General features: G+C 33.3%; 1 protein-coding gene across 1 annotated transcript in view; it reads left to right on the forward strand.

The window, feature by feature from the left end:
* LOC114336918 (protein PF3D7_1417600-like) overlaps positions 1-24955 on the forward strand; it is a 173954-nt gene that overhangs the window by 103610 nt on the left and 45389 nt on the right. The window contains exons 2-4 of the mRNA XM_050641954.1: positions 7103-7312; positions 12507-12779; positions 19989-23783. Of these exons, the coding sequence (XP_050497911.1) occupies positions 12539-12779; positions 19989-23783 (4036 nt within the window). The 5' untranslated portion in view covers positions 7103-7312; positions 12507-12538. The remainder of the gene's footprint in view (positions 1-7102; positions 7313-12506; positions 12780-19988; positions 23784-24955) is intronic.

Here is a 24955-nt window from a genome sequence, read left to right on the forward strand (position 1 = left end):
TTTCAAAAAAAAAATTTTACCAAAACGTTGAAAATTCGGATGGCCCCGAAGCCTTGTCCGGGAGGCCGGGACACGACTTCGTAATTCGGGCCATGTCCCGGATTTTTCGGGCTAGTTGGTCACAGTAACCACATTGTTTATGTATAATATATACATTTTCTGACGTTCCTGACTTCACTAGACATTTAGCGATTTCTCGATGACATCTGGAATATTCTAGAATTTTAATACTTTTTTTTTTCGTTAAGGGCCTTGGACATTATTCCATGTCGGATAAATCTTACGTAACTGTCCGGTTAAAAATATGTGACCGGAAATGCCACATTATAGTCGCAGAAATAGTACATGCCTAAATTAATCGACGCGTATTGAAAAGTCGAGCTCGAATATACACTGGGGTGCAAAATTAACCGGACACCTTAAAAATGGGTTATTTTTGATGTCTCGAATTTTCTAAACCTGTTGTCCGATTTAAGCGATTTTTTAATATATTATAAGCTTGTTTATAATATCGCTGTAATAATATTATTGCTAAACAGGTAAATTTTCATTGTATACCGGGTGTACCAATGAAACTGTTCTTTTTCTCAAACTTCGCATCACCCTGTGGAATATTCTAGCATTTATAAAATACTCAAATTAAAACCCAACTATAGCCTCATGTTTTCTCAACATTCTGTTTCCTGATGCATTCGCTTATGTTGGACCGTAAAAAAGTTAGGTACTATTAGCCATGTTTTTCATCAATACATGGTGTTTTTAAATAAGTATGGCAAACTTCAAGGGGTAATTCTACATGAAAAATAAGGACAGTTTACTTTATAAACCTATGTCCGCAAATGCTTCGTTTCTGAGATAGAGGGTGTTAAAAGTTTTCTTACAAACTGACGATTTATTTATTGTTTTAAACCCGGTTGAGATATGCTAATGAAATTTGGTGGGTTTTAAAACGTAGTTATTGTAAATTTTTTCACATACAAATAAGAATTTAATATTCATCATTGGCGCGCATACGGGTAATATGAGCCGTCATATTACCCGTATGCGCGCCAATGGTGAATATTAAATTTTTACTTGTACGTGAAAAATGTATAATAACTACGTCTTAAGACCCAGCAAATTGCATTTGCATATTTCAACCGGTTTTAAAGCAATAAATAAATCGTCAGTTTGTGAGAAAAATTTCAACACCCCCTATCTCGGAAACGAAGCATTTGCGGACATACGATTATAAAGCAAACTGTCATTACTTTTTCATGCAGAATTATCCGTTAAAGTTTGCAATACTTATTTAAAAACACCCTGTATTGATGAAAAACATGGCTAGTTCTTAAAGTACCTAACGTTTTTAATACTTATTTAAAAACACCCTGTATTGATGAAAAACATGGCTAGTTCTTAAAGTACCTAACGTTTTTATCATCCAATATAAGCGGATATACTTAGTCCATTGAAATGTTACATTTAGTGTGCATTTCTTAGAGGAGTCAATTTTATTTTTTTAGTGTGTAGGGGGGTTCAGTAGAAGCTTAAGTTCAAGTTTTTGGGGTTGAGGCCCTTGTCCCCCGGCCGCCATCTTGGAAAAAGAGGTGCAAAGGGCTTTCGCGCTGTATCTCGTAAACTAGCTACCCTACAGAAAATTTAATTTCACATAAAATGAAGCAAATTAAATTTTCTACAATTTTATGTCTATTACTTTTTATCGTAAAGTGACCAACAAAAAAGTTATAAACAAAAATAAAAGAAAATTTTGTAAGAAATTTCCTTTTGCAGGTTATAACTTTTTTTACGTTCATTTCACAATAAAATAACATCATAGCGATTTTGTAGAGGATTTTTCAATAAACAATTTTCACTATAAAGTTGTTTAATTTTATTTATTATCTAGGTTTTACAGCGCTCCAAACTTGACCAGATTCTCGAATTCTCGTAGAAAAATGCATTTCTATCTATACAGTGAGCACGTAAAGGTTGGAATAAATTCATTTTCTCGAGAATGGACGATTTTGGAAAAAAATCCTGAAACAGGTCAATTTTTATTTTTAAATTGTAACTTTTTGGTATATATATATATATATATATATATATATATATATATATATATATATATATATCATACTAATGACGTCACCCATCTGGGCGTGATGACGTCATCGATGATTTTTTTAAATAGGAATAGGGATTCTGTGATAGCTCATTTGAAAGGTAATTTAATTCTCTATTCAGTAATATAAACATTTACATAATTATTTATACAGGGTGTCTAAAAAAATTTTTTTTAATTAAATTAATTGAGATAAAAAGAAGAATGCATGTGATGTATTTAGTCCAAAATACATTTTACTGCTCTCAGAAAACAGAAAAAAATGTGTATTTGAAAAATAATCATTGCTCTTCGTTTAAATTAAATGTTCAATATGTCAAGAGGAAGGTGGGTGGCGGCTTTATTGAATTTAAACAAAAAACGATATTCATTTGTCAAATAAACATCATTTCCTGTTTTCTGATAGCAGTAAAATGTATTTTGAGTTAAATAAATTACACACATTCTTCTTTTTATGTCAATAAACTTAATTTAAAAAAAAATTTTTTGGACACCCTGTATAAATAATTATGTTAATGTTTATATTACTGAATAGAGAATTGAATTACCTTTCAAATGAGCTATCACACGACCCCTATTCTCATTTAAAAAAATTATAGATGACGTCATCACGCCCAGATGGGTGACGTCACTAGTATGATACATATGTCAAAAAATGGCAATTTAAAAATAAAAATTGACCTGTTTCAGGATTTTTTTTCAAAGTCGTCAATTCTCGATAAAATAAATTTATTCCAACCTTTACGTGCTCACTGTATATTAGACGAGCAGCATTAACCGTTATGCCAAGCAAGAAAATCAAATTTAAGGTGAATGATCAATTTTGGTCTATTTTTATGTTTTCGAGGTCGCTGAATCCCAATATGAAGTTTATTTTTATCTAGAGTTGGTGGAACATGTTAAAAAAATAAATTTTATACAAAAATGCCAAAAATCAATTTTGATGATTTTTCAAATTTACCTCGCTGTATCTTTGGTCGCTGTAAATATTTCCTTTTAAAAATTTTACTGTGTCATCTTTGAAGTATGTAGATAACAATGAAATTTATCCAAAATGTTTAAAGACATTAAAAAAGGAGTTGTTAATTTATTAACATTTTGTCATCATATTTCGTTAGTTTCATATTTACTTAAAAAAGTTGAGTGACAAACTTTTTAGTTTATAATTTTAACCAACACAACAATAAAATATAGTTCATGAAAAAGTTTTTTGGAAAATTTTAAGTCAAAATATATAATAGGAAAAAAGTTATGTTACTTCATATACAAGCGGCACACTCCAAAAAACGCTTATATCTCGAGATCCTGACCACGGTGTGGTGAATGGCTAATTTTTATCATATGTACCTTATGATTTTGATATCAAAAATCGTTTTTTTTGCTATGCTTAAGAATTTTACATTTTGCGGTTGTGTCATTCTTCTTCTGAAGCGGCGAATTTGTGCTCAAAAAACTTCTTGGGCCTTTTCTATATATGCTTAGAGTTATAAGTTTTATAGTGGGAAGAAAGGTCAAAAACAGATTAATAATAGCATAGGAATGTTAAAATCATAATAAATTGTATGAATACAAAATATATATAGACAGAAAAGTAAGCCTAACTTTTGTTTTTATTGTATCCCTATGAGCATTCGAGAATCTGGTCAAGTTTGGAGCGCTGTAAAACCTATATAAATAAATAGAAATAAACAACTTTATAGTGGAAATTGTTCGCTGAAAAACCCTCTACAAAATTGCTATAATGTTATTTTATTTTAAAATGAACTGAAAAAAAGTTATAACATCCAAAAGGAAACTTGTTAAAAAAAATTTACATGTTTTTGGTTATATCTTTTTTGTTGGTCACTTGACGATAAAAAGTAAACAAACAAAATTGTGGAAAATTTAATTTGCTACATTTTATGTTTAATTAGATTTTTCGTAGGGTTGGTAGTTTACGAGATATAGCGCGAAACCCCTTTGCACCCCATTTCCAAGATGGCGACCGGGGGACAAGGATGGCGACCCCAAAAACTTGAACTTAAGCTTCTACCCCCTCTACACATTAAAAAAATAAAATTGACTCCTAAGAAATGCAAGGTACGGCCTAAAAAATGTACTAATAAGTACATGGACTAATAAGTCAAAAAACAAAATGTTGAGAAAACATGATGCTATAGTTGGGTTTTAATTTCAGTATTTTATAAATGCTAGAATATTCCATAGGCTGATGCGAACTTTGAGAAAAAAACACAGTTGGATTGGTACACCCGGTATACAATGAAAAATTAACTGTTTAGTAACAATACTATTACAGCGGTATTGTTAAAGAAAAAGGCTACAAGAATAAAAAACCGCTAAACGCCGTAAAAATGATTGGCGCATACAATATTCCAGCTACACAGATCTGACATGAATATTACGTGGCGCGAAAATGTATTTTCATTTTGATTCAAAACCAAACTCTAGTTTTATTTTAAAATATTTTTTTATAATATTTGCCCAATTTGAAGTAAAGCGCGCCACAAAAGAGTAACTTTAATAGAGTTTGAATTTTGAAACTCTTTTGTGGCGCGTTTACTTCAAATTTAGCAAATTGTATTATGAAAAAATCTTTTAAAATCAAACTAGAATTTTGCTTTGCATCAAAATGAAAATACATTTTCGCGCCACGTAATATTCATATTCATATCCATATCAGATCTTTTGTAGCTGGAATATTGTATGCGCAACTCATTTTTACGGCGTTTAGCGGTTTTTTTATTCTTGTATCAGGAGTTTTTCAAAGTTATTTATAAATTAAATGTATAAAGTTGAATGCAATGTTTCTCGATTACACGTTAAGATTTATAAATGGTCGCCTTTGTCGCATTATCTCCCAAATGATCTAGTGTCCATCGAATGTACACTAGATTTTTTTTATATTCGAAATAGATTGAAAAAAAATATTGGGATGGCCGGTAAATGAACTCGGATTGCCCGTTGCCAGATCAAATTAGCGTCGTAACCACTACAACTACATAAACCATTTAGGGAATAATCGTTAATTGGATTATACTTTTGTAGCTTAATAACTTCTAAACGGCTTAACCGATTTTATTCACTAAACATGAGTTTGAAACGTATTGACAAGTAGTATCTTATGCATCTAAGGTCAAGTATGATAAACTGAAGTTATTACAGGAATTATTGAGCTTGAAAAACCGTTTTTTCCATAAGAAATAGATTTGATCATATTTATGAAGCCTATAGCTTAAAAATTCGAATTTTCCCGGATATCAGGTATACGCCGTTAGATTTGTCTAGAGCTAGAGTCCTTCTACAAACGCTCAGTTATTGGCGTAATTCGTAGGTTGAAATTTTGAGTAATTGTCGAAAAACCAAAATTTTCAAAGTTAATTTTTCAGTTTTTCGGCTATACTGAGCCGTGTGTATGTCTGATCCTGACAGCTTAGACACAAATTGAAAGCTTAACTCAATGCTATTGATTTGGTGTATCTACTGTTCTCCTGTCTCTTCTTGAACTGAAGAGATATACCGCCAAAATATGCCGTTTTGTACGGTTTACTGTAAAGAGACCGAAAAGCACTTTACCGAAACCTCACTAGACCGAACAGCAGAAGACCTAAAAGCAGTTCTTTTTACTTGTCGCAGTAAAAGAGATAAGACAGACTAATTACAACTAAATGTTATTTGGATGGTTATTATAAACAGTTAAAATGGTGTTCACGTCACTCTACCCTTAATTGATTTTTACCTTCACTAATTTGTTTAACGGGTAAAAATTATTTCATATCAGACTGTACAGAGTAACAATTTACACAGTCTATATATAAAATAATACAAAAAAAATACTTACTTACTTACTTACTTACTTAGTCCTAAGCCTTTCTACCTTTAGGTGTAAGCTGACAAAAAAATACAATAAACAAAAAGACAGATATACAAAATCTTAGCATAATTTACTGCAAACTTTTTAAATTTATTTACCATTTCGGTCTAATGCTGTTCGGTCTAGTGAGATTTCGGTAAAGTGCTATTCGATCTAATGAGTTCGGTCTATTGCTTTCGGTCTAATTGTCGTGTACCGTTTTGTACCTACCTATAGCTGGCTTATGGGTAGTCAAAACTCACAAACTACACCGGTTCTGAATCGGCCCTCACCCCCTCTTCAAACACAGAAAAAATAATTCAGATCAGTTTAACTTTTCTACACACATACATACATACATACATACATACATACATACATACATACATACATGCATACATACATACATACAAATCCACAAACATTTTCCCTTTTTTAATAAAAATTGAATCATATTTCTGAGCTCGGTAACTTTTGAACGGTATAACCGATTTTCAAAATTAGACATGCGTTGGAAAGGTAATGATCAGTACTATTAGAAGCCGCAAAGGTCGGAGTTAAATTTTTGGAAGTTTTTGGGAGTTTTGGGGACGAGAACGGAAAACAGACCCTAAATAAGAAGGGCCGTAAAATCCACACCCTTGGACCAAAATCGATTGTTGACATATGAATAGGTGAGTCTTTTCCTGAACTTTAAGATGTGAGTTGGCCCAATTTTCAGTTCAGTCAGATTTAGAAAATCGAAGATTTCGTGTATATAGTGTCGCGTGTAGAGGGTGTAGGTTTGCGCCACTAGCGAGAACTGCCGTTCTCTGGTAATAATAGATTAAAAAATCACTTAAATCGGACAGCAGGTTCAGGAAATTTGAGACATCAAAAATGATCCATTTTTAAGGTGTCCAGTTAATTTTGCACCCCAGTGTATTTAGTTTCGATTTTGATGTCATTTCAAAAAGCTATTACCGGAAGTTTGGCAAAAATGACTCAAAATTAATGCAATCGTATACCAATTGCCGCAAAGTTACACGAAGGGTTCAAATATAGACTTCCGGTTCTACTTCCGGCCACATTGCATGAAAACCTTGGACTTACTAAGTCCAATTAGTTGTTTTTTTTGTAAGTTTAATTTTTTTTATTTTATATTTAAGATGATAAATCAACAGTAAATACACAAGCGTCAATTGAAAAGAAAGCTTTAAACAAAGGTTTAAAGTGTGCTGAAGATTCCAATGAAGAACCAGCGCCACATAGGAGAATACTAGACCCACCAATTATTGAAATTTCAGATTCTGATGAAGAATCAACGCCATATGAAAGATTACATCCTTCAAATCTTGTAACAGTTATATTAACAGAAGGTAAATATGTTTATGTGTATGGTGTATGTAAAAATTTATTAAACATGTGAAATAATTCGTGAATTAGTGTAACACCAGAACCGCCAGAACGCATTAGAGAGTCGCGTCCGTCGCGCGAGTATAAAATATGATGGAAAAATTCGATTTTTTTTATTGGTTTTTTGATTATAACTTTAAAACTATTCATTTCTGAGAAAAGTTGTATTGACATAAAAGTTGCGTAATTAAATTTCCTATAATACCGAATTGGTTAAAATTTTAAAAAATAGTCACCCTTGTTGCAAAATAGAAATAATTGCGAAAAAAACCATACAAAAACAAGTATTCGCATTTTACGTTTTTCAACCATTTACGCTACACTTAGGACCTTCATATTTTACTCAGAAAAACTTTATGATATAGTAAGACTCTTTTCATTAAGATCGGTTTAATAGATTTTGCAAAATAAATTTTGCAATCCAGCTTTAGCAAAAAATTCATTTTTTTTAATGTTGCAGGACTGAAAATAAAGCAGAGAGCAAGTTGAATTTTTTTTGGTTATAGAAGTGTATTGTAACTTTCATTTGCAATTTTCAAAATTAAAATCGATTAATTACCACGGCGTCAGGAAATTTTTTAAATAAACCTTAATTTTTGGTGCTACGCGCAGGACAGCGGTGTTCGATTCACACAAGTTGATTTCCTCAAATTTCTTCCAATCTTTATCGATATATTATTTTCTTACTCTACATTTTGTTGTATTTTAATATTTTAATTCCACAAAAATCAAACTAATTTTATTATTGTTTGTGAAATATTGTTTAAACAATTGCATATTATGTTTAATTTTATTCTCTAAGTTAAAATATATGAACAAAGAAAGTTTTTGCTAATAAAAGTGTTATTTCAAAGGATAGAGTATGTGTTTTTATTTTGCAATAAACAAATTTATTTATTTATATCGAAATGTAATAAAAATTAAAATGTATCAATCATTATCAAAGGTCATTGGAATGCCCAATCAGAGCAAATTATCCGCTGTCCTGCGCGTAGCACCAATAATTAATGTTTATTTAAAAAAATTCCTGACGCCGTGGTAGTTAATCGATTTTAATTTTGCAAAGTGCAAATGAAAGGTACAGTACACTTCTATATGCAAAAAAAATTCAACTTGCTATCTGCTTTATTTTTAGTCCAGTAACCTTTTGAAAAAATGAATTTTTTTTGCGAAAGCTGGATTGCAAAATTTATTTTGAAAAATCTATTAAAGCGATCTTAATGAAATTTACAGTACTGTTTTACTGTATCATAAAGTTTTTCTGGGTGAAATATGAAGGTCCTAAGTGTACCATAAATGGTTGAAAAACGTAAAATGCGAATACTTGTTATTGTATGGTTTTTTTTCGCAATTATTGATATTTTGCAACAAGGGTGACTATTTTTTAAATTTCTAACCAATTCTGTATTGTAGGAAATTTAATTAGGCAACTTTTATGTCAGTACAATTTTTTCTCGGAAATGAATACTTTTAAAGTTATAATCAAAAACCGAAAAAAAAAATCGAATTTTTCCTTCATTTTTTGACATTTTGATTATTTAAACAACGGTCCGGACCTTTTTGAGAGGGAGGATAACTCAAATATTATTATTTGAGTTATTTTCAAGCAATTTCTGCAAAAAAATTCCAAAGTCCAAATGTACTAATATTTTTACAGATGCGCCCTGGTCTAATTCGCACTTTGCAGTCGCGGACTCATCCCAGACTACGTAAGAAGTTCAGTTTTTCGATAGATGATAGTTCACAGTGTAGTTCAGATTTGAAAAAAATCGTTTTTTTTCCAAAATAACTTAGAATTATTAGTAATAACAAAAATCTCAACGAATAAAAAATTGTAAGTTTCGCTTTTCTGAATATTTTAGATGTTTTGTTTTTCTGTAAGACAAAAATTGGTTAAGATATGACTGATAAAAATTCGCGTACACTCGTGATTAGAGACTCGTTCAAGCCCTTTTAACTTTGGCCTTTTCAAAAAGAAATAAGCTCTTTGAACCGATGCAACTGCAGATCATATAAACAATACAAAAGTAAAGTTTGTGGTGAAGCCGTAACGATTAATTTCATTTGGGATGTTATTTAGGGGGCGATTTTCAGGACTTTTTTTACCAAAAAAGGGACCAACATTATTTTGAGCGTAACTTAGGTTAATGCAATTTTCCTTTATCTCTCATGCCAAGCAAAAGTTCATCACGATCCGTCTTACTTAAAAAGTTAAAGGTGTAAAATAATGCTTTATTTCCTTGCATATGAACTATTATGCAAAAATTAAAATTATTGATTTTTAACATGTCAATAATTAATTGTAAAAAATTTACATTAGTTTTTTTCTATCACCTTCCAATTTTTCGCAAATCGAGATCTTATAAAAATTCCTTGGTCATACGAAAAGTTTACATATAAAATTAGAAAAACGGTTTTTAGTGTAAATATATGGCACAAACAGTTGTCCAAAAATATTTTAATAAAATCTGAATTGTGGCAACACTGTAAAATTAGTGAGCTAGTGCAATACCGCGGCTGCACCTCTCCCAGTCGTAAATAAGCGCATCAAAATCAGTTGTTTGTTTTTAGCAGTTCGAGGAGGTTTATCGCTGTGTTTCGAATTAGTGCTATTTATTTGTTATTCTATTCTTTTTTCGAGCTATGGAAAGGAGACATTGTGTTAATAAAGCAGACTGCTTTTGTTATATTTGTGGCAGTTTTGTGGTTTCAAAACCAAGACTTAACATAACCTTATTTGTTCGTAATGCGTATCATGCCTATTTTGGAGTGAAAATAGGAGAACAATACAAATCTTGGGCACCACATATTGTATGTAAAGTTTGTGTAGAAGCTTTAAGAAGTTGGACAAAAGGAAGATAAAAGTCATTGAGTTTTGGAGTTCCCATGGTCTGGCGTGAGCCACAAAGCCATTCTGATGATTGCTACTTTTGCTCCTGCGATTTAAAGGGATTTAATTGTAATAATAAAAAAAGTATTTTATACCCTAACCTAAAATCTGCTATTAGGCCTATTTCTCATGGCCCTGATGTACCCATACCTATTCCACCAAAGGAGTTAGAGAATGTGCTATCGTCTGACTCGGAACAGTCTGAATTTGAGTCCACAGATCTCGACCTTACTTTTGAAGCAGAAGAAGGACCACAACTATTTAATCAAATGGAATTAAACGATTTAATAAGAGACTTAAATCTTCCCAAAGATGCCTCAGAACTTCTAGCCTCTAGACTTCGTGATAAAAATTTGCTGGCTCCAGGTACATCAACCAGTTTCTACAGAAATCGAGAAAAGGACCTGAGTCCATATTTTACTCAAAGATTCTTTAGTATATTGTAACAATATCTCTGACTTAGTTATTAAGCTAGGAGCTGCCTCTTATGAAAAATGAAAAGGAAGAATGGCGACTATTTATTGACTCTTGCAAAAGTAGTCTAAAAGGTGTTATATTGCACAATGGTAATACACTGGCTTCTGTTCCGGTCGCTCATTCTGTTCACCTTAAAGAAACATACGAAAACTTGGAACTTCTCTTAGAAAAAATTAAATACCGAGACCATAACTGGATGCTTTGTGGAGATCTAAAAGTTCTGTGTATGCTACTTGGGCAACAGTCAGGTTATACTAAATATCCTTGCTTCATTTGTGAATGGGACAGCCGAGCACGAGATAAATATTGGACCCAAAAAGAATGGCCTACAAGAGAAAACCTTACGCCAGGAAGTAAAAACTTAAAGCACAATGCCTTAGTTGATCGTGAAAGAATTTTATTGCTCCCTCTGCATATAAAATTAGGTTTGATGAAACAGTTTGTTAAAGCTATTGACAAAAACGGAGGATGTTTTAATTATATTTGTTCAAAATTTCCCAAGTTGTCCGATTCAAAATTAAAAGGAGTTTTTGTTGGTCCCGACATTAGATTTTTATGCAGAGACTTTCAAAACTCTATGACGTTTATGGAAAAGAAAGCGTGGACTTCATTTAAAGAAGTTATCGAAAAGTTCTTGGGAAATAAGAAAGTTCCAGACAATGACAACATTGTCACACAAATGCTACAAAATTTTCGTATTCTAGGATGCAATATGAGTTTAAAAGTACATTTCTTATTCGCTCATCTAGACCAATTTCCAGGAAATCTTGGAGCTGTTAGCGAAGAGCAAGGGAAACGTTTCCACCAAACATTAAGCAGATGGAAATACGTTCTCAAGGTAAATGGAGCGTATCCATGATGGTAGACTACTGTTTGATGCTACAACGTGATAATCCTGACAAAATTTATAGAAAAATTTCTACCAAATGCAGTTTTTTGACAAAAAGGAAAAGATTTCATTAAGTTGTGCATACAAAATATGTAGTTTTCTTTATTTTGAGCATTACTCTTATTTTTAAAATATATTAATAAATATATTTATAAGTACAATTAGTGTTTTTTTTTTATTTTTTAATTTGCTCAAATATCTTACGTGATAGAAAAAATTGGTTTGCAGATTTGAAATCAGCGTACCAAAATTATATAAAATCACTTGTCAAATTTAAAACATCTTTCAAAAAGTTTTTTTTTTGTAGACCTGTGAATTGTTCAAAGCACAGAGATGAGATGCCTTATACTTGCTACAGGAAAATCTAGTTTCTCGTCTATGTTGGCAAAATAAATCTTTTGCATCAGCCAGATTAAAATTTTTAGTTCCATACTTCGGTGGTTTTGAGGGAATGAATTGGCGGAACAGACATTTGCCTCTAAAGCCGGGTAGCATCTCGTCTACAGTTACGTATTTTGACAACGAAAAATTTGACTCACACTTTTTCACAACTAATTCAAATGCTACGTGTCCTCGTGAGAGTTTTTCTGAGAGTAACTTCCGACATCTGCTCTCAGTTGTATGTCCATGTCTTGTTTGTCCATGTGAGCGCACTCTCAGATATCCTATAATGGCATTTTGATATGCTCAAAGTACTTAGCTGATTTTTAATAAATGTTTTATACACTATCAGTTTTTTGAAAACATACACCTGTTGCCGTTTTGACTTGTATAGAAGTGTGTACAAGTCATACAATCTTTTTCTATTTAATATTTTTTGCACTCATATTTCCTAACGACCTACACCTATAGTATTTTTACAGCCTACAAAATGATTTTTCACTAGTATGTTTTGTTTCAGGAGATGAAAACGATGGTCCAGTCGATGCCAATATGAGCAAAGATTTTTTCAAAAAAAGACTAAATTATCAGCGTGAAGCCAGATACGCACAAGCCCAAAGCCAATCTAATGCCGAGACAGAAGACGATGCTTCCCACAGTTCGTGCACAACTTCGGCCTCTACCAGCCAGGCGGAGGAGCAGAATGATAGCTCCCAAAAGACCGAAGTCGAGAAAAAAGAGAATTATATTAATCCGCCGGGCCACGAAAGTCAGCAGAACGTTCAGTTTACAAGTAAGTGTATCTTTTTGAACGATTAAACTTCTTATTTTTTCTACGACAAATTGTGGCAAAATAAGTTAAAAGTATTTTGTTTTTCGACCATTTAATAATATGCTCATTATTCACTATTTTTGAATATATAATATCACTCATTACTCACGGGTCATTACTCACGGGTTTAATTAATCAAGCATGCTCAGTGACATATGTATCTAATAAAAATTAAGACCGTTAACCTCAATGCAAGTACATCATCGGGTTTTGTACAAGAAAACACTAATAATTTATAGACCTGGATCCCGCGTACCAAAAAAAAGTTGATTAATAGCAAGCTGAAAATTTGTTAATAGCTTAACGGTATCTAGTTGGACAAACTTTGATGTAGGGGAACACTGGAAGGGGGAAGTTTTAATTGTGGAACAGGTTAAAAATTTGGAACTTCAGACTATGAAAACGTTCCATGTATTTTGTCAGACACAACTTCCAATTGATTTGTTACCATTTCATTAAACTCTCATGCAAAAATCAGACTCCTGTTTATCACCAACTGGGCATTTTAATGAGTGGAACACGAAGAGCATGTCAAATGAATCATTTTCGTTAGTAATAGCAGTCTGATTTTTACATGAAAGGGTAACAAATCAATTGAATGTTTTGTCCGACAAAATACATGGGACGTTTTCGTAATCTGACGTTCCAAATTTTTAAACTGTTCCACAATAGAAATTTTCGCTGTTCCACTGTTCTCGTACATCAAGGTTTGTCCGACTAAACACCGTTAAGGTATTCACAAATTTTTAGCTTGCTATTCAACTTTTTTTGGTACGCTGGATCCAGGTCTATTAGACAAAAACACTACTCCAAATTTTAATGTCACAAATTCTTCAAATACAACTATAAATTAACAATGAATAAACATTTTCAATTTCGTTGCAACCCGAAACCGCAATCGCATTATATTTCTAGTTCAATCGGAGAGTACAGCAAGAGTCTCTACCGGTTTCGCAGCTTCTTAGCCACTCATCAGGAGACCCATATGCTCTTTTCTCTGAATGAACTAGAATAAAATTCCTCGTGCCGTCACGGATTCACATCACATCATCCAGCCTCAAAAGTCCACTGCTGAACATAGGCCTCCTCCCCTCGTTTCCAACCCCATCTCTCCTGCGCCGCTATCATCCAGTTTTTATTTACCTTTCTTACGTCGTCAGTCCATCTTGTAGGCGGTCGACCGACGCTTCTCTTGTCTTCTCTTGGCCTCCATTCCAATAACCTCTTCGTCCATCGCCCATCTGTCATTCTGGCTATGTGTCCTGCCCATCTCCACTTCAACCTGGCTATCCTCTCGATGACGTCAGTCACCTTTGTTCACGGATTGCAACGAACCAAATGGCATGGATGTCCTACATAAAATGATATTTAAAATACCATTTTATATCCTATCAGAAATATCGAAGAGGACCACAAAAAATCAAGTGGTGGATGCTAAAAGATGAGAAAGAAGGTCTATTCAGGCAAAGAATAGTAGAGAAAATATGTTAGAACATGAAAGGAAGCCCTTCTACAATTTGGAGAAAAATGGCCAGTAGTACTAGAGAAATTGCTATTGAAATGCTGGGGAAAACGCCAGGAAAAAAGTTTGAGGATAAAGAAACTTGGTGGTGGTCAAACGAAGTTCAAGGAAAAATTAACGAGAAGGGAAAATTATATAAAAAGTGCCAAGAAACCAGATCCAACACAGATCTTCAAAACTATATGGTCGCGAAAAAGGAAGCGAAAGTAGCAGTAGCATAAGCTAAAGCAGAAGCGTATTCAAACCTATACGATCAACTTGATACCAGGGACGGCGAAACGAAGATATATAAAATATCCAAACAGAGAGCAAAGAAAGCAAAAGATTTTAATCAGATTAGATGTATCCGAGATGAAAATAATAAAATACTAGTTCACGAAAAGGATGTCAAAAAGAGATGGAGAAAGTACTTTGACAGCTTATTAAATGAAGAATTTGACGGACAGCCTGTTGAGTCAACGGAGACAGTAGCAGCAATGGTCACCAAAATAACAAACGAGGAAGTCACCAAAATAACAAACGAGGAAGTGGCTCAAGCGCTTCAAAAAATAAAGAAAGGAAAAGCGGTAGGACCAGATGATATTCCTGGGGAAGTATGGAAAGCATTGGGAGAGACAGGAACAAGGTGGCTAGCAGGTTTATTTAATAGAATTATGGAAGTTGGACAAATGCCAGACGAATGGAGAAGAAGTATACTAGTACCTGTCTACAAAAACAAGGGAGATATACAGCAGTGTACAAACTACAGGGCTATAAAACTGTTTGGCCACACCATGAAAATATGGGAGAGAGTAATTGATAGACGGATACGTGAAGAGACCGACATATCCGAGAATCAATTTGGCTTTACGCAGGGCAGATCAACAACAGACGCAATTTTCATTATAAGGCAGTTGATGGTAAAATACAGGAGTAAAGAAACAAACGCTCATATGGTATTCATTGATCTTGAGAAAGCATATGATACGAGTTCCTCGAGAGATTCTGTGGTGGGCACTCAATAAGAAAGGAGTCCCTGGTGCATATGTAAAGATTGTGAGGGATATGTATGAGGGAGTAACGACTAGTGTTAGGACAGGTGTGGGAGCGACTGATAAATTTCATGTGAAAGTAGGATTGCACCAAGGCTCGGTGCTGAGTCCGTATTTATTCTCATTAGTTTTGGACCAGATAACAGCTAAACTACAGGGTAACATTCCATGGTGCTTAATGTATGCTGAGTTGCTGAGGATGTCGTGTTAGTAAGAAATAGTGAAAGAGACTTAGAACAAAAACTGGAACAGTGGACACCAGCTCTGGAGAAAAAGGTTTAAAACTTAGTAGGACAAAGACAGAGTATTTGGAATGTTCATTTAAAGATGGAGTTACTACAAATAAAATGGTATCTTTGGATGGTGAACTGATTGTAAAAAGCAATAGTTTTAAGTACCTGGGATCGGTATTACAGAGTAATGGAGAAATAGATGGAAATGCATGCAGGAGAATTAGGGCTGGATGGATGAAGTGGAAGGAAGCGACTGGTGTGTTGTGTGACAGAAAAGTTCCAATGAAGCTGAAAGGAAAATTCTATAAAGCAGCCATAAGACCGGCTATGATGTACGGAACTGAATGTTGGGCAGTGAAAAAGAAAGAGGAACAACGAATGCATGTGGCGGAGATGAGAATGCTTAGATGGATGAGTGGAGTGACAAGAAAGGATAAAATTAACAATGAGTATATTAGTGGAAGTCAAGGTGTGACACCAATTGATGCCAAAATGAGGGAGCATAGGTTGAGATGGTTTGGTCATGTTCAACGTCAAGACGTTAATCATCCAATATGAAGACTAGCTGAAGTGCAGATTCCTGGAAGGAGTAGGAGAGGAAGACCAAAGAAGACGAGGGGGGTGACGATTAATCAGGACATGTTGGTAAAGGGGATTAATATTGATATGACCCAGAATAGAATTGTGTGGAGAAATGCAATTAGGGAAGCCTACCCCGCATAGGGATAAGGCAAAGAGAATGATGATGATGGTATCCTACTAGATCAAAAACTAAAAAACAATGGAAAACCTTCTCTGGTAACACCATCCGAGGCTTCTAAAAATGCAAACCATGCGGATTCTGAGGCTGTAGGAAGATGAGGGAATTTTACTATTTATAATTCACGTCCCATCTGCTCAGGCGGTAAATTTCCATCGATAATGGTTCCCTTAATCCTTCAAATAGAGTAAAACTATAAATTAAAAATGAATAATCATTTTCAATTTCGTTGCAACTTGAAACCGTAGTCGCATCATATTCTAGTTCAATCAGAGGGTACAGCAAGAATCTCTACCGGTTTTTGCAGCTTCTTAGGCTATGAGTCTTAAATTCTTGCTCATCGTCTTCTGAATTTTTGGATAATGCTACTTTAACCTGATTATAACCATTAACTAGTGATTAAAAATTCAATTAACAAGTTGTAGGTATCTATATGTAGGTAGAGGAAGAGAAAAATACATATAGTTCTAATAAGAACCCAAAGAATGCTGTGACAGCAGCACAACACTCATCTGCAGCTTTTACAACTAAATTTAGAGAGTGGTGGGCGGCACAAGTGTTTGCATAAAACAAAAATAATTTTATGTGAATAATTTGCTGATATTTTTTACGTTTGAAGCTTTGTGGGGTTCCCCGGGCAGCTGCCCAGCCTGCCCCCTCCCTTAAATCCGGACCTGATTTACATAATTAATCGGACCTTAATTCCGGATCACTAATAATAAAAATAATTTATTAAAAGCTACTTCAAGTGTATCTGTAATTCTCCACCAAAATTTTAAAGCAAAACTAACATTTTACATTCTATTTATTTGATATAGTCGATTCGCTAATGTGATACACAACTGTCTACACTACAATTACAATAAGGATGCACATGGAGATAACAAATAAAAAAGCACGCGGAGCACTCCAAAATTATTATTTGGGAGTCTTCCTTGAACATTCAAAGTGTTTTGGTTTTGTTTGTTTCTATATAGTGCATTTTTATTGGGATTGTAGTGTAGACAGTTGTGTCTCAGATTAGCGAATCGACTATAACGTAAAATTTTATAATATAGTCCGTGATCGGAACAGTAACTACTTTCTGTTACTTGCTGCTGCGTCAAATAGATTTCCGACTTATTTCGTATGCTTTAAATTAAATGATGACCCCACGGGTAAACAATCATGGACTCAACTATACAGGGTAAGTCATGAGGAACTGTAATACTCCTACCTCGTATAGAGGCCCCTATGGATAATAACAAATGACCATTAAAAAGTGTCTGCTCCCATTGTTTAATAATATACAGGGCGAGTTCCGCATTTTGACAGAAATTTATATTCGTCATAATTTTTGAACGGTCAGATCGATGTGTCTGTTATTTTGGTCAATCGTTACACTATTACACAATGCTATTACCACCTAATAAACTGGTTTATTCAAACTAGTAAAAAATCAGGTCCGGCTTTAAAAAATTATTTCGTTTGGGTCTTAGAAAAAATTTCACCTTGTATACGCTTTTTGAAAACTCTAATATTAATTTTACAAATTGGACAAATAGGCAATTAAAATGGCATATTTATTTTTTCCCCACACGATTACTTATTTTTTTTTATAAAAAAATCAAATTTAACTATGAATAAAAAGTTTGGCAAAGTGAACCATAGTTAAAAGAATTAACTTTTATTACAAAAATTAATTTTTTTAAACAAATATTTGACTTATGTTACCACACAATCAACTGATTTATTCAAACCAGAAAAAAATCAGGTCCGGCTTTAAAAAATTAGTTCGTTTGTGTCTTAGAAAAAATTTAACCCTGTATACGCTTTTTGAAAACTCTAATATGAATTTTACATATTAGACAAATAGGCAATTAAAATGGCGTATTTATTTTTTCCCCACATGATTATTTAATTTTTTTATTAAAAAATCAAATTTGTCAAAATCGCAATTTTACTATAAAAAAAATTAAACGTTTTTCTTAAAATTAAAAGCTTCACAATTTTTTTTTTTCGATAACACGTCTAGATCTAAAACTCCCCATAACACTTTGGACTCTATAGTTTAACATAGACGTGATCAAATAGATAAATTTTAAATTTTTTCACTTAATTTTTGCGATTTAACTTTGCAATTCACGAATCTGCACCTTTTATTTTTTTAAATTCATAACTTTTACGAGAAGAAGACTGAAAGTCTACAACAATTTTCAGAGTCTTCACAATGGTAAGAGATATGTGCTGTAAAAATTTCAGAAAAAAAAATTGTTTTTTCATTTTTTGGTTAAAATTTCGATTTTGACGATTTTTTAATAAAAAATTAAGTAATCGTGTGGGGAAAAAATAAATATGCCATTTTAATTGCCTATTTGTCTAATTTGTAAAATTCATATTAGACTATTCAAAAAGCGCATACAGGGTAAAAATTTTTCTAAGACCAAAACGAACTAATTTTTTAAATCCGGACCTGATTTTTTTCTAGTTTGAATAAATCAGTTGATTGGGTGGTAATATAAATTAAATATTTGTTTAAAAAAAGGTAATTTTTGTAATAAAAGTTATTTTTTTTAAATCTATGGTTCACTTTACCAAACTTTTAAATAATTATTCATAGTCAAATTTGATTTTTCTATAATAAATTAAGTAATCGCGTGGGGAAAGATAAATATGCCATTTTAATTGCCTATTTGTCTAATTTGTAAAATTCCTATTAGAGTTTTCAAAAAGCGTATACAGGGTGAAATTTTTTCTAAGACCCAAACGAACTAATTTTTTAAAGCCGGACCTGATTTTTTTCTAGTTTGAATAAATCGGTTGATTGGGTGGTAACATAAATTAAAATTTTTGTAATAAAAGTTAATTTTTTTAAATCTATGGTTCACTTTACCAAACTTTTAATTCATAGTCAAAGATCTTTTTATAAAAAATTAAGTAATCGTATGGGGAAAAATAAATATGCCATTTTAATTGCCTATTTGTGTAATTGGTAAAATTCATATTAATTAAAGTTGTAAAATTATTATAAGAGTTTTCACAAACCATATACAGGGTGAAATTTTTTCTAAGACCAAAACGAACTAATTTTATAAAGCCGGACCTGATTTTCTTTTAGTTTAAATAAATCAGTTGATTAGGTCGTAATAGTGTAACGATTGGCCAAAATAAGAGACACATCGATCTGACCGTTCAAAAATTATGACGAATACAAATTTCTGTCAAAATGCGAAACTGGCTCTGTATATTATTAAACAATGGGAGCAGACACTTGTCTATTTAATGGTCATTTGTTATTCCCCATAGGAGCCTCTATACGAGGTAGGAGTATGTACAGTTCCTGATGACCCACCCTGTATAAGACGTCTCTTGGTGTTCTAACAATGGTTTTAATATAGGTACTCTCAATGCATGTATTTCCGTGATTTTGATTAAACGACTAAACTAAAACATTTTTACAAAAACTACCTTTTTACACTTCTAACAGAAAATTACTGTTTTCTTATCACCAAGTTAAAAGTTCTGTATTACACCTATACGGGATTGAACCACAAAATTGTTTGTATTATGACCAATAAAAAATTAATAAAGCTGTCTATAAGTACTTATTTATAACAATTTTAGTAACTTTTTTTTTATTTTTAGGTGATTCTATTTCGTTACGTACACCAGAGCAACCCTATAACATAAATGTAGGAGAAGATGGACGGAACACCAACAAAAATAAACAATTAAATACGGGGAAACACATATTACCCGCTATTATACCGGAACTAACTTCTGCAAGACGTAAATCGCAGGTGTCTAATAATATTGCAAAATCTACTTCGAAACCGTGCCTTTCTCTTCTGTACTCTTCATGTATAGATAATCGATCGAACACCATTTCCATACAGCATCCCTCTTCAGAAGCTTCTCTCAGTCCGGCTTCTAGTGAAGAATTTTCATTATTTATAGATGATAGACCAAATTCAAGGGGCACAGACGGATTATCGTCTGTTACTAGGTTACATTCCCAATCCCAATTGCAAGATTCGACATCACGAGATTCAGAATTAATACTTAAAAGAATATTAAAGTCTCCAAAGAATTTCCCACTGACTAGTAGTACCAAGGCCACATCTCCTTCTAATGCTACATCCCCTACTAATGGACCGTATCCCTGTACTACTAAGGCTATATCCCCTACTAATAATATAAACAATGCTAGTGTACCAAGTACTAAAGTTATATCCAATATTGCTAGTGTACCAAGTACTGCCAAAAAAACACGGATAATGATCTCTTCATCAGAAGATAATAGTCAACATTTTCAAAAACATCCAAAATATAATGAAGTTCGTTTGCAAGAAGATCCTTTGCCGGAGGGTCCTTTTCCACAAGGTCCTTTAAATTTGACTTTAGGACAACCAGATTATGCTAGGCGGTCACAACCTTTTACAACGGAACGAGGTTTTAAGAATGTAACGAATACATTTGCCCCTTCTGATATCCAGTATAAATGTTTGAACTATGAAATTCCGAAATCAACGATGTCAATGGTACATAAAATATTTAATAGTCAACTAAATGTCGAATACTTGATATATCTAAAGAATACACTAAATTTTTTAAATATTAATCTCAAGGTACCCAATGTCCCACAAGAGTATGTATACACTTGCCAAAATTGGTCATATGCAATTATTTCTTATATAACTCAGTTTATTTTTAATGATTATCGGTCTCCAATTCTACAAAAGTATACTCAAGATCTGTTAGAATGTGATCTTGAGAAATTCCGGCCATTGATTGAAAACTTCCTTAAAGATAAACCTCATACTGAAGCATCGATAACTATATTCTTAGAAAGAATAAAACATCTTTCTTCTTCTTCCGACAAGGGGCAAGTGTATCCAATATTACCACAGGCTAAACAACCACAGAGCAGGGCAGGACTTGGCAGGAGAATATCCGTAGATGGTGTTCCCACCGTTGCGAACACTAGGAGAATATCCGTGGATGATGTTCCCAACGTTTCGAACATAACTGCGGTTAAAAAACCTCTTAAAAGGCAGCCCCAAAAGATAAGTAGAAGAAGACAAACAATTCATGAACTACATAACTCCGCAGAGTGTCATAGTATTGGACAGATACATGTGCCAAATCAAAACCAAATTCCTAATGCGAATAATACTAAATATTTAGGTTGGCCAAATCAAAATAGCATTAATAGTGCTAGTCGTTTGGGACATTTATCTTATCCAAATCGTAATGAAACCGTGATTGCTAACAAAGACAATACCGGACGTTCTTGGCAAAATCAAAACCAAATTTCTAATGGCATGACTAATAATATTGGACATAATGACAATATGAATGCAAAAAGTACGGGATATATGCCTTGGCCATCTCAAAAGCAGATACCTCAAAATCCAAACCAAATTTCTGGTGTTACCTTTCAGGGCTATAGACCTGTACATTATCAACATAAAAATCAAATTATTAATAACAGAAGTCTGAATATGGGGCAGGTTCCAAATTCTCATCCTCCAACAACTCTACATAATCAAAATTATCCGTCTCGGAATCCCGTTTACGGTCTAAATCATCAAAGAGGTCCACAACTACATCCGTATAATTTTTCTGCTAGTCAGGATGGTTTACCATTCCCTCCTCCCTATGTACCGCCCATTTCCATTTCTAACCAAAGAATACCGCAATATCATCAGAATCCTATGATCAATAGTGTAAACGGCCAATACGAAAGAAGTTTCCAAAGAAGTACTGTTCCAAACGATATAATTCAGATTAATAATAATCAAACTGCCAGTGCTACGAATATGCAAGTACTTAATAATATTTCTATTGACAATCCGATCATCAATAATGTAAATGGCCAGTACGAAAGAACTGCTACCGGTTTTCAAAGAGGTACTGTTCTAACTGATACAGTTAATATGAAAAATAATCAACCTACGAGTGCCAATATACAAGTACTTCATAATATTTCTGTTCAGGATCCTCACATCAATAGTGTAAATGGTCAATACCAAAGAAGTTTTCAACGACACACTGTTCCAACCGATACAAATAATTTAAAAAAATATCAAACTGCCAGTGCTAAAAATATGCCAGTACTTCATAATATTTCTGTTCAGGATCCTGTTATCAATAATGTAAATGACCTACACGAAAGAAGTTTTCAAAGAGGTACCGTTCCAAACGATATAACGCGTATTAAAAATAATAAAACTACCAGTGCTACGAATATGCAAGTACTTCATAATATTTCTGTTCAGGATCCTCACATCAATAGTGTAAATGGTCAATACCAAAGAAGTTTTCAACGACACACTGTTCCAACCGATACAAATAATTTAAAAAAATATCAAACTGCCAGTGCTAAAAATATGCCAGTACTTCATAATATTTCTGTTCAGGATCCTGTTATCAATAATCTAAATGGCCTACACGAAAGAAGTTTTCATAGAGGTACCGTTCCAAACGATATAACGCATATTAAAAATAATAAAACTACCAGTGCTACGAATATGCAAGTACTTCATAATATTTCTGTTCAGGATCCTCACATCAATAGTGTAAATGGTCAATACCAAAGAAGTTTTCAACGACATACTGTTCCAACTGATACAAATAATATAAAAAATTATCAAACTGCCAGTGATAAAAATATGCCAGTACTTCATAATATTTTTGTTCAGGATCCTGTCATCAATAATGTAAATGACCTACAAGAAAGAAGTTTTCAAAGAGGTACCATTCCAAACGATATATCCCATATTAAAAATAATCAAACTACCAGTGCTACGAATATGCAAGTGCTTCATAATATTTCTGTTCAGGATCCTGTCATCAATAGTGTAAACGGCCAATACCAAAGAAGTTTTCAAAGTGGTACTGTTCCAACCGATATAATTAATATCAAAAATAATCGTACTGCCAGTGCTGGTGACAATATATTTCAAGCGAATGAATCTTCAAATAGTGCTGATGCTAGAAAAGTCAAAGATTTTGAAAGTACAGCTACTGATGACAGTAGAACGCAACTTGTCCCCAATGCTGGCATCGGTGCTTCCGATCAAGATACAAAAAATGGTCTAATTGGTAACCATCTTCCGATTGATACCACAACAACGAATAGAAACGATTCGAAAACGAGCAATTCAATAGTCGATCGAATGCTTATATCTGACCAATCAATGGAAGTGACCGTAACTGAGCTAACCAAAAACAGCACAGACGACTTACATGAGAGTGCAGATGTTAAAAATGTTGAAATTAGCAAAGAACCTCCCAAGAAAAAGTTGCGATTGGGAGGAGCCTTTTATGATTTTAGGGAACTAGTCCGCACTACATCTGATACGAAGACATACGGTAAAATTTTGAAAAAGTTTGTCAGTGAACAAAAACCGATTTTGTTGGTCAACGTAGAGGATGGTAAGTTAAAGTTCATTTTAATAAAATAAAAATGTATACCATTTTTATTCAGTTGCAATGCGAAGCCAAAACTGTTTAATTTTTACTTAGATTAGAGAGCGCAACCAGCACTCTTATCGACGATTTCACTTCTAGGTGAGATGAATAAAAATGGTATCCATTTTTATTTTATATTAGTATTACTCCTATAGAGTAATTGGGTCCATTTTCCGTTGGAACTTTACCAAGCTGTAGACGGGGTTGTGAATTGCAACTTTTTAGAATCCCCTCTTGTCTTCACTACAGCATCCATCTGGCTTGCAAGTTTTAGAAGCCATGGAGGTTGTCACCAGGAAAATGGTCCAATAAGCTTTTCAATTAAAAATCTTTTAAAGGTATTTTATTTTACAAATATTTATTATTTTTATTAGATTGAAAAACTTTCGTTTTAATAGTTTTACATTTTAAGATTGATTTATGTCATCATCATCATCATCATCATCAACCCGTATGCGTCCACTGCTGGACATAGGCTTCTTTCAGTTCTTTCTACCTGTCTCTGTCTAGTGCTTCTTGCATCCAGTTACTGATACACGCTTCAGGTGGTCAGTCATATCTGGTTAGTGGACGTCCTCTGCTACGTACTGCCTCTTGTTGTGGCCATCACTCGACAATACGTCTTTTCATCGGTTTTCTGATAATATGGCGACGTGTGCTGCTCAATTCCACTTTAGCGACGCGATTCTTTCGATAGCGTCTATTGTTTTTGTTCTACGACGCATTTCTTCGTTTCGGATTCCGTCTCTCGAAGAGACTCTTAACATCTGGCACTCTAGAGAACTCATGAGTCACGCGGATCTTGTTCATTACCTTTTTTGCGATAAGTGTTAATGTTTTACTCTTCATAAGTGAGTAGGTACAGATAACACACACTGGTCAAAGATTTTCTTTTTGACGCATATGGAACTCCGATTTAAGTATGGTCGACGCGAAGATCGGTGGGATATGCGTATTTTATCAATGAAATTCGATATTTTTAAGATAGTCCAGAAGCCGCTACAGATAAAATGTTTTAACAGCCCATTAATCATTCAGAATTAGCCGACGGATATTATTAGTACAGTTAAAATAATTAAGACGATAATGATTAAACGAGTGAAATTTATAGTTTTTTTCTACTTTAATGACAAAAA

This window comes from Diabrotica virgifera, chromosome 1 (genome assembly GCF_917563875.1).
Source record: "Diabrotica virgifera virgifera chromosome 1, PGI_DIABVI_V3a".
NCBI classification, from domain to species: domain Eukaryota; kingdom Metazoa; phylum Arthropoda; class Insecta; order Coleoptera; family Chrysomelidae; genus Diabrotica; species Diabrotica virgifera.